Source organism: Indicator indicator, chromosome 15 (genome assembly GCF_027791375.1).
Source record: "Indicator indicator isolate 239-I01 chromosome 15, UM_Iind_1.1, whole genome shotgun sequence".
NCBI classification, from domain to species: domain Eukaryota; kingdom Metazoa; phylum Chordata; class Aves; order Piciformes; family Indicatoridae; genus Indicator; species Indicator indicator.
In genome coordinates, this window is record NC_072024.1 from 7,831,813 (window position 1) to 7,851,692 (window position 19,880).

At 41.6% G+C, this 19,880-nt stretch overlaps 1 protein-coding gene across 3 annotated transcripts in view; it reads left to right on the top strand.

Moving 5' to 3' along the window:
• Nucleotides 1-19,880, top strand: part of MAGI1 (membrane associated guanylate kinase, WW and PDZ domain containing 1) — a 351,151-nt gene that overhangs the window by 279,248 nt on the left and 52,023 nt on the right. For all 3 annotated transcript variants that reach the window (XM_054387388.1, XM_054387391.1, XM_054387390.1), the window contains 7 exons: nt 1,074-1,156; nt 4,388-4,423; nt 8,898-8,955; nt 11,197-11,309; nt 12,307-12,399; nt 16,567-16,749; nt 17,953-18,573. In XM_054387388.1, coding sequence (XP_054243363.1) covers nt 1,074-1,156; nt 4,388-4,423; nt 8,898-8,955; nt 11,197-11,309; nt 12,307-12,399; nt 16,567-16,749; nt 17,953-18,573 — 1,187 coding nt within the window. The remainder of the gene's footprint in view (nt 1-1,073; nt 1,157-4,387; nt 4,424-8,897; nt 8,956-11,196; nt 11,310-12,306; nt 12,400-16,566; nt 16,750-17,952; nt 18,574-19,880) is intronic.

Below are 19,880 nucleotides of genomic sequence, written 5' to 3' on the forward strand. Positions count from 1 at the left end.
TTGGTGATTAATTGCCCCGAAGCACACAAAAGGATTAAATGTGTTTACTCATCAGGCCTTGGGAGAGCTGCATACTAGGGTGTGTAAGACAGGGACATTTTCTTTATGTGCTCGTATCCTAGGAGTAGGGCAGTCCCTCTTCTTGTGGTAAAATACAAGTTTTCTGGTCAGTAGTTAGTTCCTCAGGGATCACAGACCTCATTACAGCATTTCCAGTTCCATGAGGTGGGTTGTTAAGCTAAGGTTAAGTTTGTAAACCTCTCTGAGACCTTGAAGGAGGAGTAAATAGCATTACTATGGTATTGAAACTTAAAACTGTTAAGCAGTATTAAAGGCTAAGCTAGATAAATGATACCTCAGGGACTGGAGAGATGTCTTTGCAGGTTATGCCTGAGATGACATGGGGTTGTAAGAGAGGCATTATATTATGAGATTCTGTATGCAAATGAGATGATGGGAGAAAATAATTACTAGAAAAAAGTATTTTAAGCCTGTTTACTATGCAGCCTTCACCGCTGGGACTGGCATCACAATACCGTCAGGGGACTTGTAGAAAGGAAAAGTTGAAAGTAAAGCTGTTCAACTTCCATCAAAGGCTTTGACAGAACATTTTTATTTGTGTAATTAAGAAGTTTTCACTGGAGATTTTGGTTTTGACTTATGCTTGGGTCGAATCTGGGCAAATGTCAAAGGTCTTATGCAGGAAAGAAGATCACTGAGTGGTTTAGGGTGGAAAGAAAGCTCGTGTCTTTTCATCAGGAGGCAGACAGCTCCTGGAATTAACAAATAAAGTTTGGAAATCAATATTATAATATTGTAACTTTCACATACATCCTTCCAGTAGGAAATGATGATTTGTATATTGTAGCTTTTCACCTTTGTGTTTTCAGTGCCAAGTTTCTTGTGATTTGGTAGACTAGTTCACAAAGTATTGAATCGTAATGTCATTTCTTCTGAAGCAAAACACTGCCTTCCGGGTCTGTTGAATCATAAAGAGGATATATACTTTTATGTCACTGATACTTCAGCTCTGCTTTATTAACAAAGGTCATATTTCCATTTTTGGTTTCTAGCCATAACACAAAAACAACATCTTGGCTTGATCCACGGTGCCTGAACAAACAGCAGAAGCCTCTAGAAGAATGTGAAGATGATGGTAAGAGACTGAAAACGATGAGATGATAATGTGTTTGGTCCATTTCTAGGTGGCTTTCTTCCTTTCCTTTTCCTCTTTCCAGTTACCTGTGTTCAGAAACACTTAAAAAAAAAAAAGGAAAAAGGTTTATTAGTAAGTGCATAGAGACAATGTTCATTATGTTGTAAAATCATTGTCTGTGTGTGTTTAATAGCCACAGAGATAGCAGATCATTTAATAAGAATCAAAGAGGTGCTAAAAGTAAGAGACCTGTGTTTTTTCAAAGGCATTTGAATAGTCACTGATGCCGAATAAAACTCAAAGCTTTGTAACATGTTTGCTCCTTGGATAACTGTTTAGGAGGAAAGCAACTGAGTCTACGTGCTCCATTGTGTTACACTTCAACCACCTGCTTTACATGAGTTGAAAGAGTTGTGTGGTTATTTCCTTGTCTGAGCAGAAATAACTCAGCTGCTTAACCTCTGCTGTTAAATTCTGACAGTCCACTTAGTGTTATGATGGCTAACCCCAAATTTCGTTTGGAAGTGTAGAGTTTTGCCACTGCAAATTTATGCTGATGTAATTTTGTATTCCTTGAGATGTTGAAAATGCAAGCCACTGTCCCATTTAGAGCAGTCAAATGCAGGACTGCTAAAGGACGTTCTTTCTCTGCATCTTCTAGGAGATGCTGGAAGAAAAGGAGAATCAGGATGAAAACAGTTTAAATGCTTGGGAAAACCTGTGTGGAAATTCTGGTCTACTGACCAGGAAAGGTGATAGTATTCTGATGCATAATTTTGGCTAGCACAGTGCTATCATGATAGACATATCTTAAAAATAGAAGGCTTTACTCCATCAGTGTTGGTGCTTTCCTTGTCAAGTGACTTTTTATAATATGATTAACCTCCTAATGGTGTGAATCAGTTCAATAAGAGTTATGATGTTATTTCAGAAAGGAGTCAGTTTAATCCCTTTTCACTGGTAGGTTCTAGTCTGGCCCCCAGTTCTGCTATTACTGCTTTTAAATACGCAGTTTTTCAACCTCTGCTTCCTTTCGCATGTGAGATTTTGCAGGATATGAGAATTGCTTGTGCAGCCTTTGCTGCTGTGGTGAAACAAGTCCTCCACATCCTGGTGCACAATGCAACCTCCCCCCAAGCCCCAAGGATGTGTAAATCTAGGCAAAACCTGAGCATGCTGAGCTGATGCCTGCTTGAGATCCTTAGCAACTGGCATCACCTGTTAACAAGAGGGTGGAGGGAGCTGGATTAGGGAAGGCCTTGCTCTACACCTAAAAATGGATATGTCAGTGGGTAATCAGAGCTGGAACAAAATCAAGTAATAGAGTACACAGGCAAAGCTGCCTCCTCCTTGCAGTCAAACATTGCTGGCAGTTTACAGAGGAGGTTGCTAAGTCTCAGCATAACCTTCCCTCTTTCAAAGGGTGGTTTTACCTGAAGCACAACTTCCATCCTGGCAAGAGTCCCATTGCATCTGTAGTCCTGGTGATGCCAACAAGCAGCATGTGCCATTGAGGGTCAGTATGTCCCATGCTGTACTCTGAGCCAGGGCAAGAAGCAGACAGAAGGAGAAGTCAACAATGAATGGCTGAGCTCCTCTGTTAAACAGTTTTATGTCTCATTGCAGAAGGGAAAGTAATTTTTTTGTGTGTGTCCTCTTAGAAAACAAACTGGAATAATTTATTTTATTGAGATTAGAAATATACAGCTGGTATTTTTGTATGTAATTAATCTTGTAGGGTAGCAGCATTTTTGTTTATCAGGTCCTTCAAATCAGATAATTTCATCTTCCTCCACACCACTTCATTCACTAAGTTGCTCAGTAATGAATAATTTCAACATTCACTAGTTAGCCAGTTGCTTCATAGGTACAGTGGTGCATAGCACCATTTTGCTTGGCTTCTCTGGTATTGTTTTGCACATAAGGATAATTATATCTCAGAAAATAATATGAGCATAAAGAAGAAAGGTTTTTTTTTACTGCATCATAGAAGCTGGCTAATTTTGGCAAGGGTCACTACTGGATGTGGTTCCACAGAAGTCAGTGGGACTCTTCTCTTTTGTTTGTTGTGTGTGTGTTTTCAGACTTGATCCCATCTTGTTTGTGGTTCTTATAAATGTTAGATGTTGTTTCAGGTTTGTTTGGGTGCAGTTGCCTTGTGTTTTTCCTTTGTCAGGATACGTGTCCCTAACAGGTGTTTGGTTGTTTGCAGTCGTTTAGGCCATCAAAGGAAATTGCAATTCATGTTTCACACCAATGGTCCTCAATAAATGGTTTGGTAGAATATGCTGCACACAGGTTGTGGAAGAGCTTTTTTTTAGGTGTCCAAATTTTCAAGCAATGATGTGACACTACATCTTCTGTTTGCTTCTATCATTCATTTATGTGGCTTACACTTTGCTGTATTAGGTCCAAGGTTGTTTTTACCATCTTTGTTCTGGTTTTGTCATCATCGTTCATTTTCAGACTGCATTATTATTATTTATAGGCTAAGCAATACTTTAATCATCTGTGTCACTGTTAACTTATGAATATGGAGCAGATAATGATAAATGGAGCAACAGTGAATATTGATGGCTTTGTGTCTTTGAAAAATTATGTGATCTTTGTCCCAGGTGCCCTGCTAAATGTGGTGCATTCCTGTATATGCCTCACCAGTGCATCTGGACTTCACTGTGGCCCTGTGCCTCCAGTTATCCAGGCACTTTGCTTCATGTCAGTCTTAAATCATCTGAGTAGTTACAGTGAAATCAATTGGACCTTGTATGCACATAAATTTACGTACTTTCTTGAAAGCCTTGCTGCATTAGTTCTTATTTAGATGCAAGGTTTCCCTCTCAGAATTCTTCATTAGTATTCAGATCTGACCTTCTGATAGATCCATGTGTCTACAGAATGGATTACTAAGGTTGGACAGAACAGATCTGAGGGAGAGGTTTCACTACAGTGAGAACAACCTAAATGTATTACTTTGCCATATCAAACTGAGGCATGGAAATAGTCAATTGATACAGATATTTTGAGAATGGCAGAACCAGTTCTTTCATTATCTACATCAGATCCATCAATATTCTGATCACTAGAGTGCGGTAATTTAAAAGCTTGGGCTTGGTCTATAGAAAATTAGTGCTGGTTCTTCTGTTTGCTCTAGGGAATTTCTTGCTTGGTGCTGGTATCTGAAATTTTCTTTTAATTTTTTCTGTCTCATTTACTGCTCTTCCCTTGGAGAAGAAGGGGTACACACGGAGGAACTGGACAGTGAACTAGGTAAATCATCCATCTCTTGTTTTGATGTTTGACTTCAACTGCACTGTTTTAAGCCTTTAATTACTTTCTCTTTTGTATCATTTTACATCTTTCTTTTTTTTTTTTTTTTAATTTCCACAAGCCTAATTTATCAGCAAAACTTTCATTGCACTCAAAGCATTAACCTTCCCCTAGTTGCAGATTTACAGTGTTTTTCTTACCTGGAAAGTCTTAATCTTGCAAAGTTTGTTCCAAGTTGCTTCCTCCTGGACCCTGTAGAACTGGGGCCTTTCCCATTGGCATCGCTGGCTCCAGGAAAATAGCTGATAGATGCCAAAGTTGAAATCAAGTAGGTAATGATGCTTTTTCACTGAAGCCAAAGATGTTCCCTAGGCAAGAGAAGAAAGTGTGTTTTAGGCAGTTTGAGTATTATATAGGATGCTTCTGCTGAGCTTGTGAATGAAATAGCTGAAAATCTTGCCTCAGTAGGTGATTTTCTAAGCAGATGATTTTCAATGATGTGGTGCACTTTCATTTGCTGCATCTTTTGTGAAGAATGCTGTCTTGATATCTAATTTCAGTGGTGCTCATTCTGTTTACAGTGATGGTGGAGGTAGTTGTTATTTCTGTTCAGCTATGCTCTAGTGCACTTGGAAAGCTGAAAGGCGAAAGAGGTTGCATAGGATTTTATTTCCACTAGGTCTATTATTGCTTTTAAAAAGGACTGTATTTACAGTTTATAGTTCTGCATACTGGAGGATTGTATTACAAGAGAATTAACCTGTGGTTTCTGTAATGACTTGCAAGTAAGTGTATTCTCCTCCCTGCTTTTTTGTGATTGATACGGCATCAGCAGCCAGCAGCTATTGAGTGGACTTTTAGCAGTACTCCAGGAACTGTTCTTCTGGATAATATGACTGGAACAGTGTTGGAGGCCTAATTCCCTTTAATGTAAGAATTTGGAAGAAATGACAATTTAAAGAAGAATGCAGTCATTTTAGTGGTACATTAGCATTATGTGCAGCTCATACAAATAATCAGCAGCAAACCAAGTAGCATCGGAAGGAGGTGGATGGACAACAACCTGCAAAGATTTCTCATGAATGTCTTTAAAAAGAGTAACCTAAAATAAGAGATTTTTTTTTTTTCCTTAAAAGTGCATGTAGAGGCAATAATGAAATAAAATAGCCTCTTTCAGTCTGGTATCAGGTTCTAGTGCAAGAAAAGTGCTGAAAAAAGAAATAATGCAGGGAAACTCATTTAATTGATAAGCCTGACCCCCAGTTTTCTGCAGGCACTTACAGACCACAAGTGTTTTGCTTGAACATCATGTTCCCTTTGTTTTAATTCAGATAAGCTTTACTGAGCTTACATCAATACACTGTTGAAATTTTCAACAGTTGCAGTGTAAATAGGGAGAATTTTAGTCAGCTGAGTTGTTCACAGCAGCATTACTGAAGGGACACATAAATATGTGGCCTGTTTACTAATCACACTAGTGGTTAGTATAATCTGTTTGGCAGCAGATAGTTAGCTTTGTAGCTTTTATGAACAGTTTCTCTTCTAAATGTAAGAAAATTACAACTTGAAGCATTTACACAACTTCATGTTTTCCAAAGGGATGGGTTGAGTATGGAGTAGTAGGTTACCTCTCAGAAGGGTGAACAGAAGGACACAAAAATTCAACCTTTAGAGTAGAATTTGGCATGCTTGTGTGTGCAGATCCTGCTGGCCTCACAGAGAGCAGTAAGAGCTTAGTAAACTGAGGTCATCTCCAGCTCCTTTATAGTGATGCATGGATGTGACTGAAATAGGTGATGGCTGGAGAAGTTCTTTTTTAGGAATCCATCCATCTTTTCTGTTGGATAGGATACTGAACAAGAGCATCTCTGTAGGAATCCATGTATTTACCTCAGGCTTAAAAGTGTAGAATTGGATATTTGTCCACTGAATTTACCTGCTGACAAATGCTCTGAGACTGCAGAGTGCTGCATGGATATACCAAAATAAAAACCATATGGCTCACTCAGGCTCCTAACGATGCCAAATGATTTTGGAAATCTCATATTTATGATAAAACCTAATGCTCTGGGTCATCTTCAGCTTGGCAGCACAGGTAGAGAAGCAAGATGAATGATTTAAAGCCACTGAGAAGCTAGGTTTTGCAGCATGGCTATGGAGAATATTGCCTATTGATTTAGGGAGCATTCAGAGATTTTAGAAGTCAGGGTGTGCACCTGTGCAGTCAACAAGTAATGTGTTGAAAGCTGCAGTTACTTGAGGAAACACACAGATGTGTTCCTTAAATGGAAAGCTACAGAGAGATTTTGGTATAACACTATTTGGAGGGGCTAGGAATATACTGATTTTTTTGACCACCTGTGAAAATTCTTTAAAAGAAAATAAAAAGAAAAAAATAATACCAAAACCTCTAGTGAATAGAAGAAGGGAAAAAAAAAAGTTCAAAATTTTAAAACCAGAAAACAATGAAGAGTCCAAACTAGGCAGAAGATGTTTAGCAGGAAAATTTGTGGAAAAGTTATTGTGTTATTGTACATGTACATTTGTACATTTCCCCTCCCCCATTTACTTTTTATTTCCCTTTTACCCTTAGTTTATTCTCTTTACCATTCTACTTTCACCATAGTGCAATGAATTGAATGGCTGCCCCAACTTGTGATTTCCCTGATTTTGTGCTGGGTCTTAATTTAATTGCACCAAAAGTCTTTAAGCCAGTCCCACAGGGTTTTCACCATATGTGACTCCTTTGCAAACCTGAGAGTTCCCTTTGCAAAAAGACTTTCAACTCTGGCTTCTAGGTCTTATGTAAAGGTATAAAGGAGTATCTGCTTCCGAGGTGTTCCTTTCAGATTAATCTGTTGATAACTTTGTGGAGTATTTTCATGGCCAAAAGTTAGCACTGGCTTGCATTTAATTGCTTATGTCTCAAGGAATCCAAAGATTTTAAACACAATAAGGATAAAATAATGATAAGAATGGAAAAAACTATCTTATATCTGGAAATGAGGGACATGTGGAGCAAACCCCAGGAAAATCAATTTCATCTGATCTCCAGCCAATTCTGAACACAAACAGAAACTTTGAGTAATTAGTCCATGTTTGTTTGTATAGATTCTGTTCCCCCTCAGTCTGGAGGTATTTCTATCCTTATGGTGACGTAGTAGACATCTATAAATGCAGAATGAGATAGTTATATTTATTCTAATTAATGGACCATCATTGATTGTATTGGCTCAGCCTTTCATACCATTAATGGAAAAAAAAATCTTTGCATTTGATAATAAACATAGATTATTTATTATCATGCTTGTCTATTTAGTTGACAAATTTTGAGGAATTGTTTTGTATGGAGTATTTGAACTTGTGTTATCTGACAGTGGCTTCTTCTTTTTTTTCTTTTAAAATTATTTTTCATATTTAAATGAATGTGCAGAGTCTGTGGGACCACACTTGCACAGTCCATAGCCTGGTGGAGCCTTCTTTTGAGTTGATTCACAGTGTTGCACAAGCACACCACCCTGTGTTATTAACAGATTATTTTGGTACCCACAGCCAATGGGAAGGTTGTGTTTAAATGAGTGGGGCAAGGATCAGGCCCTTAAGTAATACATATAGCTTTAATAACCCTCAGTTGGATGCTGAAGTGATTTTATTACATTTACTAATTAAAGTACTATGTGCAGTGTAGAAAATCAACAGGAACAAAAGTGGGTACATTTACAAATGTTAGTTTCATCTTCAGAATTGTTTTTTTGTTAATTATGCTAATTAAAAAAGGAAATCTCTGTTACATGTGATTATGGCAATGTGTGTTTTTACAGTAAGTGCTGTGCAGTGAAATGGATCTGTACGTGCAAGCCACGCTTGGGTGGGCTCCATATACTGGGTGCTCAAGTTAAATTCACTTTGGCCTGTTTCAAGGTGCACTTTTTTCTTGGGCTCACAGCTGAGTGATGCAGTGTGAACCCCAAAGAAAGGAGTCAACCCCCCCTTTTTCATAAATGACTCAGCCCTAGTACAGGAGATGACAGTAGTCTCTCTGTTAGCATGCTACAATTGCTTGCCATAACCTCTCCCATCTTTGTAGGCTGGCATTAAAATGCCTCTGGCCTATTGCCTACATTGACTTTCGCTGCAGTACTCCATCCAGGACCACTTCACCCATGATGGTGAAACTGGGGAGGGTACTTGAGGCAGTCCCAGAAGGGGAGTTTATTGATCATTTGTACATTTAATGCTAAAAGCAAACCTAAAATCAAATATTGTGGGCTCTGATTTGCTAACCCAGCACTGGTGAGACAGGCTCTGATGTTGGTGCCATGCTATGCCAGCCTTTGAAAGGAGGCTATGATCATTCTAAAAAGTGTTTGAAGCAAAGTCTAAGCTACTGATGAGTTTTACACATGGAGCAGGAGAAGCTACATGTCAGAAGAAACTTCATTGGAGGCTTCAGTAATGCCTTTTCTATTTCCAGAGCTGCCTGCTGGTTGGGAGAAAATTGAGGATCCTGTATATGGTGTCTACTATGTAGAGTAAGTGCTACTCTGTGGTTCTGGTGTGGAATTTGGGTGGATGAAGGCTTTCCTTGGAGCAGTCTGTGTGCTTTGTTGGTAGCATCTCTTACTGAGGAGGAGGAGACTGGCCCCTTACAGACAGAGTGATGCTACAGGGGCTGGGAGAGGGCAGCCAAGCCTTACCATTCCTCATCCTCTGGAGGGCTCTGGCAGCAGCACCCTGGGGTGGGCTCAGTGGGGACAGGAGTGCTCTGGGAGGGGGTTGAACTCCAGGGGTGAGCTCAAGGAAGACAGAAGCACCTCAAGCCCCAGCATCTCACAAAATCCTTTTAGCCAGAGAACATTAACAAGTATGCAACTAACTGAGCTTGATCCCGTTCATATAGTGCTATGATCAGAACACAAGTGTGCAAAGCAGACCAGCTATTCACTTACCAAAAGATGCTAGAAAGGAGGAATGGCTGAGCCTGCGTGACCAGCAGCCACAGCAGAGATTCTTGCATCAGGCTGTGTTGCTGTGAATAGAATTACAAGTTTAATGGAACTCTCCCTGGAATTAGAGCAACATCTTCTTTATCTAGATGTCAGATCACTCCCTTGGGAAGCCAGAGATCTGAGTTTTGTTTCATCACTGACCCCATAAAATGAATTTTTAATTATGTGTATACTCCTGTCTAGTAGGATGGCTTATGATAGCCCTCAGAATAGATATGGAATACAGTTTCTATCTGGTTTGGCTCATTTCTGACCCTGCCATCTGTGCCTAGGGAAATAAGGTTAGCAAACTGTGTAATTAAGGCTTGACATTTATCTACCAAAGACATCAAGAATATTTTTCAGCTATTAAATGCCATGCCAAGAGGTCTTTACAGCATTTTTTCCTGTCACATTATATATACATGCCATTAGTTTTGTGGCCCTCTTTAGTGATGCAATTAAATTGAAAAGTAACATCAATGAGACATAAGTTTATTTTACTTACTATCTGTGAGCTAGGAAGATGGTTATAATTTGAGCATTTGTCTCTGATCCTTCCAATTCAGGTACTTTATTACTGCATAAAATGTTTTTTATTTAGAAATGACTGTTTCACCAAAAAGTTTAGATAATTTTTAAAGTAGTTATTATTTTTTCTTAACTTTCTGAAGATATCTTGAAATGGGAAATCTTTTGCAGAACTCATCAACTTGTTTCCATTTGATTAGTTAAATGTTTTTTCCATTGACTTAATATTGATCTTTAGCAGAAAAATTTCCTGACATAACTATCTAGAGTGCTTTTGTTGTAATTCCTTTAAAAAGTGGTTAATTGGTCATCCTGGTGGTTTTTTTTTCATGTGGGACAAGAGACAATAAAATAGCACGTTCTGAATAATAAACTTTGCTTTGGATACAAAGATGAACTTTAGGTTAATATAATTGTCTAAAGCTACCTGCTTCTCTGCTGTAGCAAAATCATTATTTAAAAATTACTCTTGAACATTTGATGAGCAGCTCATCTCAGCTGCACAGAGCCCCCACCCCTGCCCCCACCACTCTGACATCTGTGGCTGGTGGTCATTGTTTGGTGTCGTAAGATGGGCAGTTCTTTGTGGGGTGCATTGCTTGGGGCTGGGCTGCTTTTTCCTGAGACTGGTACGAAGTATTGGCTCTGAACATCTCACACAGGTCAAAAACTGACAAATGACCCTCTGAGAAGGACAGCTGAAGTTTCACCAAACACTGGTGGCTGTGATCCTGAGGACATATTGATCCATTTGGAGCTCAGCTTTCCAGCTCATAGCCTGCATCCCCAGAAATAGTTTTAAGACATCCTGTTAACAGTGTGCATTGATCAGGCAGCTGACAATGTTACCACTTGTTCGGGTTTGTTCAGTTGTTTGTTGTTTTTTTTTTTAACTTCAATGAGCAAGGGAATGACTGCACCTCTAAGAATCTGATTAAAGCAGAGATGATATAGGCCTGCCTCTCAAAATGCAACCAGTCAGAAAGCCTTCTCTGCTTTAATGTGATTTTTCACAGATAGTTCACTATTTTAATGTAGTTGACAGAATTAGCCATTCCTCCTCAGGACATCCTCTCAATACTGAAGTCTTCTTGTCTACCTAAATATGTTTTTTTGGAATGTCTAGGTAAGCCTTGCTTCACATGCACTGCTCTTTGGTATTACACTCCTTTTCTCAGAGGAGTTTCATGCCTCCCATCATTCCTGCTTGTCACTGAAAGGGTTTCCTAATTTATTGCTCTCTTTTACCTTCAGCCACATCAACCGGAAAACACAGTATGAAAACCCAGTTCTTGAAGCAAAGAGGAAGAAACAGCTTGAGCAACAGCAACAGCCACCAGAAGGTTGGCACCATCAAGGGCATGATGGTTGGGGTTTTCATGAGGGAATGTGCCCTGCCTTGCTTGGCAGCACCATGCCAACGTGTTTGTCTTTCCTTCCATGGGATTAGCATTTAAAGGCAAAATGATGTGCGTAGGAAAAGTTGCATATGCCCTTCATATAAGATGCACCAAAGGAGAAAACCCAAGCTGTATAACTACTTAAACATAGTGGCTTTCACTCCTGTTAAAGCAGAGAGATTTTTCTTCTAATGTCCTTTATTTCTGGAAAGCTTGTAGACTTCTCAGAAATAATTAAAACACACTTTTTTTGTTATCTGCTCCATCAAGTTACTCATTATAGCTGGTGCTGTTCCAGTGTGTGTCAGGACTCACAGGTTATTGAAGGGACTGAGGGATGGCCTTTTATGTGCTCACTAGAAAAACCCTTCTGCATGAGAGACTTCTTAACCTAAGACCTTTGGATGTTTGTCAACATCTGAAGTAACATTTTTTTTTCTTTTCCTTTTTTTCCTCACCTTTTTTCTTTATATTTTCTTTTTGTTCCTTTGTGGTTTGGGGTTTTTTTTTTTTCCCTTTAAATGCAGGCCTGTGGCATCTGGTACCTTTACAGCTTTCACACCGAGTTATTTCACAATTATTGTCCAGGGCAAAAATAATTTAGGCTTCAAGATTCCTCCTGCAGCCCCATTTCCCATAACATCAGGTCTTCTATTTAAATGCCAAGAGTGCCATGGGGAGTAGATTTCATATAAACGTTGAGACCATTTAGATGCAAATCAAGTCCCAGGTTTGAGTGCAAGGGTGTCCCAGCAGGCCTATCAGTTGACCTGGTAGAGAGTCCTCCAGAACTGGGTTTTAGACATTGCATTCATTTTATTCTCTCTCTCTGTGACTCTCTTTCCTCTCTTGCCATGCTTCTTACATTTCCTCTGCCTGAACTCCTTGCTCCTTGTAAGCATACATGCAGGAGCTCGTGGTGCTGTTGTGAAAGGAGTAACATTTCCCTCTCTGCCCTCTCTAGAATGGACAGAGGAGTGTCCATCTCTCCCACCACCCGCTGCTCCAAACCATGTTTCAAACAACCAAGAGGCAGTTCGGGAAGCACCAGTGCAAGGTAACAGCCTTGTTAAACTAGTTTGAAAAGCACAGCAAGTTGGTTTGTTTTGTTTTGTTTGGTTTGTTTTTTTTTTTTTCCCAAGAGTGAAATTCTCTCAACCACCAGCAACAGGAGTTTCTCCATGACTAGTGTCACACACCATGGCCACGTGCCTGCTCATCCATATTGCTGTAGATTTTGGGACTAGTTGGTGCACAACCACATTCAGTGCCAAATGCAAGAAGCAACTGAGACTGCCTGCATCCAGAAAGGATTGTGATCATTCTCTGCATTAGCATTCCATGGCTTTAAAAAAGCATGGCAAAAACATGACTTTGCAACACAGGTGAGATCTAGCAGCAGCTGTGATAGATGCAGGTGCAAGCAGGAGGAGGTTTTTTTCTACAGAGTTTTGCTCCTTAATGCAAGGATTAGGCTTTTACACCTTCTAAACTCTACTGAGTTTAGAATGTGGCTTGTCTGATGCAGAGATTTCTATTTTGTTATCATGGGTCAGCATTTCCTCCATATTGCACCACAATCAAGACACAGACATCATGAGCATGGTTTTAGTTTGAGAGCCAAAGTTGATATCACCTCATGTCTGCATTTTCAGATGGATAGAGTTTCAGTTAAAGTATTTTAAGAGCCCTGAAAACTTGTCAGCATGTTTGGGAACTGTAATGTGCACAGGTTGTCAGCACTCTTTGGTAGAACCTTGGTTTTGGAGAGCTTGGATAGCTCGGTTGTATTTGTGACATCTAAGCAGCCAGGTTCTTGTATTGCCATGGATGAGTCTGGCTTGCAGCTTTATGGATTTTCTTTTTTGTATGCTTTGAATCCAAATGAAAATTTGTAGGAATGGGAGCTGGTGAGGACACTAGAAGAGGGAAATCCTCTGCCATTTGCTGAGCTTTGCAGAGCTACAAGGCTTCTGTGATGAATCTGGGTAAAGAGGCACAAACACCTTGGTTTTGTTTGGGGCAAATTATGTCATGTTTCTGAAAACTCTGAGCTGAAGGTCCTCTGGGAAGCTCTACATGTGGAGGGAATGGTAATAGGTCCAAATACTGCAGTCTTAGTTTGAAGTTGTACATGTGTACAAATGCCTTGGGCTATGGCAACCTTATTTATTAGTGTCAATGGTTGGTGTATAGCCACCTGCTCACAGACCAGTTGCTTGTCTTGAATAACTAACCAGGCAGAACATGAATTGTTCCTGAATTTGCAGCATGACCTGCAAGATTGCCAGATCAGGTTGCCAGCAAGAGCAGAGAGTTCTGCTTGTACCTGTTGCAGAAGTGCTCTCTGGTTACAAGTGGTTGTAAGTAGGCTTTATCTACAACTAAATTGCATAGTGACCAAATGGCTTTGCCTTGGTCTGTTGAGGAAGGTGAGAGAGGGAGAAGCTGGCTGGATCATGTCATCCTGGGAGAGCTGGGAGCAGCAAGGGGGGACTGGGCCCAGGAGTGGGAAACACTCCTATGCTCTGCAGGTCAGCTGTGGTCTCCAAAGCAGGTGTGTGCTGTCTCAGGCAGCTTTTCCTGCCATGAAGAGCCAGCCCAGCCCTTCCAAAACAAATGTGTGAGGTTTAACAATACCCAAAGCACATAGCACATCCCTGAGGAGTATTAGAGTAATCCAGACTTGCAGCAAGGCAAAACACAGGAGATCTGGGGGTGGTGCTCAGAATACCAGGAGTTAGACACATCATCAGAATCCCCAAAAAATGGTGGCAGGCATCTCCAAATGCCATCTCTGCTTTTTACACTGTCAGGCTGAAGCAAGGGCTGCCCAAGCATCCATGCATGGCAATGCAAAGGCCCTGTGACTCAGTTGGTGATATTAGAAGCCTTACTCAGCTCTCCTCACTCTCAACTGCCAGCCACCAAAATTGTGCAGCAGCATTACAGAAGAGCATTAGCCTGTCTCAGCACCACTCTGAGTGACATGTCCTGGTAACCACTGATGACTCCTCCTCTCTTTCATTCCTTCTTCTTCCTTTCTCAGTACTGATGCCTTTTCTCTTGCTTCCCATTTGCAAGCTGTTTCCAGCTCACCTTGTCCCCCTGCCCTATGCCCAGGAATTTCCATCTCTCCCACTGATGGCACTGCTGGTAGGGACATGGGCACAAGGACCCCTCCTTATACCCCTAGCACCACTCCTTCAGCTGGGATTTTGTAGATACATCCATTTAAACTGTGATTCCCCTTCCAAATGCTTTTAGTGTGTCCAGCAGGTGGGGGGAGGTTGTCTTCCCTCTCTACTCTGCCCTAGTGTGATTACATCTGAAATATTCTGTCCAGTTCTGGGCTCTTTAGTTCAAGAGGGACAATGAAGTACTAGAGAGAATCCAGTGGAGGGCTACAAGGAGGATTAATGGACTGGAACATCTATCTTATGAGGAAAGGCTGAGAGACCTGGGGATATTTAGTCTGGATAAGACTGAGGTCTTATTAATGTTTACAAATATCTGAAGGGTGGGTGTCAAGAAGGAGAAGCCAGTCTCTTTTCCTGGTGCCCTGTGATAGAACAAGGGACATCAGACACAAACTGGAACACAGGAGGTTCCACTTCAACATGAGGAAAGAATTCTTTACTGTGAGGGTGCTGGAGCACTGCAACAGGCTGCCCAGAGAGGTTGTGGAGTCTCCTTCTCTAGAGACTTTCAAAACCCACCTGTACACCTTCTTGTGTGGCTTGCCGTGGGTGATCCTGCTTTGGCAGGGCGTGCTGGACTTGGTGGTCTCCAGAGGTCCCTTCCAACCCCTACCATTCTCTGTGAAATGGGACATAGCCTGTGATGCTGTCGTCCTGTTACTACAGCACAAATTTACCCTGCGTTTCTAGGCAGGCACCAGGAAGCTGTGCTGCTTCTTTTTGTCTTTTGAAACAGAAATCAGCATGGGACCAAGCCTTGCTGCACACTGCCTCTGAGCCCTGTTTGTTACCAGACATTGGGTTGCACTTTGATCATTTGGGCTTTTTGCAGCTTGGGGTCTGAGCAGAGCACCTGCCCATGGTGTGCAGGATTACTGTGTTCCTGTGCTACCCTTCAAAGGCAGAAGACTGCAGGTCCTCACGCTAATCCCTCATGAATAATCTTCAAATATACTTTTTTTTTTTTTTTGGTTATTGTTGTTCCTCAGTCAAAGGCTTAGGAGTCTCAAATCCCTTCCCTCTCCCTCAAGATCTCCTTTCTGAACAGAGGCCCACAGCAGTGCTGCCGAGGGTGTTGAAAGAGCATCAGCTCTCCTGGCTGCCATACACACTGCTGCTCCTGGAGCTGTCACCAGAGGGCTTAGTGGCACAGTCTTTTCATCACCAAGCATTAAAAACAATTAAAAGTGCAAAGGTGTTTAGTGTTGGCACTGTGAAGTACAGCAACCATGCGTTTCAAGGATGCTCTTTTGTCTTTGAAGCACCTGGTTCCCTCTTAACTGTGCTCCCAGAGAGCTTTAACAGCCCTCCAGCACAGCCATCCCGGTCCTGGGCTGCTCTTTGATCCCTGCTTCACAACGACAGTTTTTCATCCACAACAGGCAAGGAGCAGAAAGGAAAGAGAAAAGCCTTCAAACAGTGTCTGAAGACCAACATCACCATCCTCCCTTTTTTCACCAGAGGAGGTCACAGGCTAGTGGCAATGATGGGGTCAGGGGGATTATGCTAAAGGGTTACACAGTGTCTTGCCAGACCTCAGATGTAGCTTTTTGCTTGGTGTGTTGGGAGAAGACCTAGTGGTGAGAAACCTGATACTCCTTGCTGCAGAAAATCCTGCTGTGCACTCCTCTGTAGGAAGCATTTGTGCTGCCTGGTCCCATCCTTTCTGGGATGGATATAACCACCTTAGGATAGAGATAAGACACCCATCTAAGCCAGCTTTACCAGCTTTCATGTATTCCATTCTTTAAAGCAGCATGTTTCTCCCTTTGTAGCCTTGGGGCTTTGGTGTGCACAACCACAGCTAACAAAGTGCCAGGTCCTAGGGTTTTTGCTCACTTCTTTTACTGCATGATTGGATCCAAGGAGACTGGTGGAGTGTGATGAGGTGAGAGGATGCTGAAGTGCAGTCCCGTCCCAGCACACCGCTGTGTTTGTACTTGTTAGAATGGGGAGGGGCAGAGGAAAACCAGATCAAACACTCTTGCCTGCCTCTTTATAGATTTTCCAAACTTCCTACACAGGAAAACCTTTTTTTACACGAAACCCTTCTGAGTTGAAAGGAAAGTTCATCCACACCAAGCTAAGGAAAAGCAGCAGGGGTTTTGGCTTCACTGTCGTTGGAGGAGATGAGCCGGATGAGTTTCTCCAAATCAAAAGTTTGGTGCTTGACGGCCCCGCAGCGCTGGATGGCAAAATGGAAACAGGTACCAATGCTTTATATCAAAATCACCACCACCACTTTGGTGTATGTTTTTACAGCTGTTTTTATGGGCAGTTCATAAAGGGCTGCAATCCTCATCTCCTTTTTGGGGAAAGGCATTCAGCTCTCCCAATCAGCAAGCAGAGCAGTGAGAGACATGTTCAAAATCTTACAGCGAGGCATTTCATGTGCAGGAATTTCAGCTCAGGTGTCAAAATACCCAGCTGAATTTCTGCCAGCTCCTGCTTTCCCCAGTAGACAGCAGCCAATAGTTGTGGGACCTACCTCAGGCTGTGGGTTACTGCTCGCTGCCTCTGCAGTTGCTGCTGTATTTTCATAGGGCTGTATCCCTCTGTGTGTGTATTTCCATGCCACTCACCCCCTCTCCCAAACTAGTCCCATTGAAAGAGCAGAGAAGTGGGCTAGTTTGTGTTTCCTTGGGTGCTGCCAAGGGCCAATGTGAAAATTGTTTGTGAAATCTTGTTAGGACTGGATATTGGGAAAAATTTCTTTACTGAAAGACTGTTCAGGCATTGGAACAGACTGTACTGAGAAGTGATGGAGTCACCTTCCTTGAAGCTGTTCAGAAACCATGTAGGCATGGTGTTGTTGGGTTGATGGTTGGACTCACTCATCTTAGAGGTCTTTTCCAACCTTAATGATTCTATCTTTCATCTGAGGTGACAACTCCTCACTTGCAGGTGGAGCATCACAACATTGAACATCCCCATGTTGCAGCAACAGTGTTAAAAAGAGGAATCATAACTTGATACTTAGATTTCAGAGCAAAACACATTTGGGACATGACACATGGCACCATATTTGAGCAGCTGGTATTTGAAAGCCTTCTGTTTTAGCTCTCATGTGCTCTCAGGTTTGTTTCTGTCATATGTCAGTGTATTTGAGTGTATAACAGTGAAAGCTGGGCTTCAAAATAACTCTTAAATGGGCCATATACTGTCAACTGAACTTATTATTTTTTCTCATGAGCCAATTCCATTTTCACTTTCAAAACCTTTAATGTACCTAAATGCTTCATGCAGTGACTCCATTGTGCACAGAACGTTTGTGCTTGCCCAAGTGTCACTGAAATGCTACTGTTTATTTGTGGTACCTGGTACCTGTGGGTGCTGAGATCCACTCACAGACTTCAATCCTCACCTTCCCAGAGTGCACAAAATGTTTGATCTGTCTGTGTCCTCTGCAGGGGATGTCATAGTCAGCGTGAACGATACCTGTGTGCTGGGGCACACTCATGCTCAAGTTGTGAAAATCTTTCAGTCCATCCCCATTGGTGCCAGCGTGGACCTTGAACTGTGCCGAGGCTACCCCCTGCCCTTCGATCCTGATGATCCCAACACAAGCCTGGTTACGTCTGTGGCCATTTTGGACAAGGAGCCGATCATTGTGAACGGGCAGGAAAATTACGACTCCCCGGCGAGCCACAGTAGCAAAACAGGGAAAGTAAATGGCACAAAGGAAGCGAGACCCAGCAGCCCAGCTGAGGTCTCTTCCAATGGACCCCATGGTTACCCCAATGACACAGTCTCTTTGGCATCTTCGATAGCAACACAACCTGAACTCATAACTGTGCATATAGTGAAAGGGCCTATGGGCTTTGGGTTTACTATAGCAGACAGTCCCGGTGGGGGCGGCCAAAGAGTGAAACAAATCGTGGACAGCCCACGGTGCCGCGGCCTGAAGGAGGGCGACCTTATAGTAGAAGTCAACAAGAAGAATGTGCAGAGCCTGACTCACAACCAGGTGGTGGATATGCTGATTGAATGTCCTAAGGGAAGTGAGGTGACGTTGCTGGTGCAGCGAGGAGGTAAGTCTTCAAAACTGCTTTAAAATATTTCTTCTTGGGATTTAAAAAGAAAAAAAAAGTGTCCTGAAAGACCTGCTCTCCTAAACTTCTCTGTAGAAATGGTTTATATCCTGAGGTAGGATGTAGGAACTGCCCCAAGGTGGCAGTTATCATGTCAAACAGGTGGTGAAAGGTAGGTATTGTTTGGTGCTGCACCGTGGGTGGTTCCTATGAGCACACGGACTACACATATCTGGTAATTGACAGAAGGGTGTTATGGTTACACAAGTTGCTACACCTTTACTTAGATAACAAACACTGGTCTTATGCTTGTAAAAAACTATTTTAAATAGAACATGGACATTTTTTTGAGCTGTTTTGGGAGATGGGAAAGGTTGTTCTCTAACTTGCAGTGTTCAAAATCAGATTTCCAATGGCTCTTTACTGTGGAAGGGTTGCACAGCTGGGGGTGGAAGAAAGAATATAAATTTCTCCAAGTTGTAAGTAACTGAAATGTTACTTCTGGACATGTTTATTTGCTGCACAATTGCAATCGGAGCTAATTTTTGGTTTAAGAAGTCACCAACAGGTACAAAAACCATCTGACAGGCAGTACAATACATCTGCAGCCCATGTGAGAGCGTGGATGGTAGATGACAGACAGGTCAATGGGGTCAATCCATCCACAGGAACTTTTTCCCTGCATCTATTAAGTGTAAAGTAATCTGAGGTCGTGCACCCCACCTCACATAGCACACTTTTACTCTCTAGATTTTTATAGTAAAATAAAAATGTAGGGAACAGAACACAGGAAGAATTCTCCAATTTTCAAAGTGTGAGTTCCTTAAAGACTTTCAATAGTAGGTTTAAAAAATGCACTGTGTTATCATGATTAATATATGTACTATGGAGAAAATATGGTTGGAAGAAAAATAGCAGCTGTTATTAATCCTTCTGGAGAGTGCAAATACTTCTGGTAACACCATACATTAATTATTGGAATTGTGGCGGACATTTAATAATCCTCCTTGTGCCTTGAAGGCATAATAAAAAGATCTGATGAGGGAATAAAAGCATAGTTTTAATAAGGTAGTTATTAGTTCCCTGGTAATCTTCCTGAATATCTCTCTCCTTTTTTTTTTCTTTTATTAATCACGATACTAACCACATGTAGAACATTTGCTATCACTTTCCTTGATAGATACTATATCAGTCTCCTTGAACTGCCTCCCTCTCTCCTCTGAGGTCCTGACATTTCCATCCAAGCAAGGAACACTTGCAGCTCTAAATTTCATGCTCTTGTGCTACAGGACTCAGAAATTGTGGTG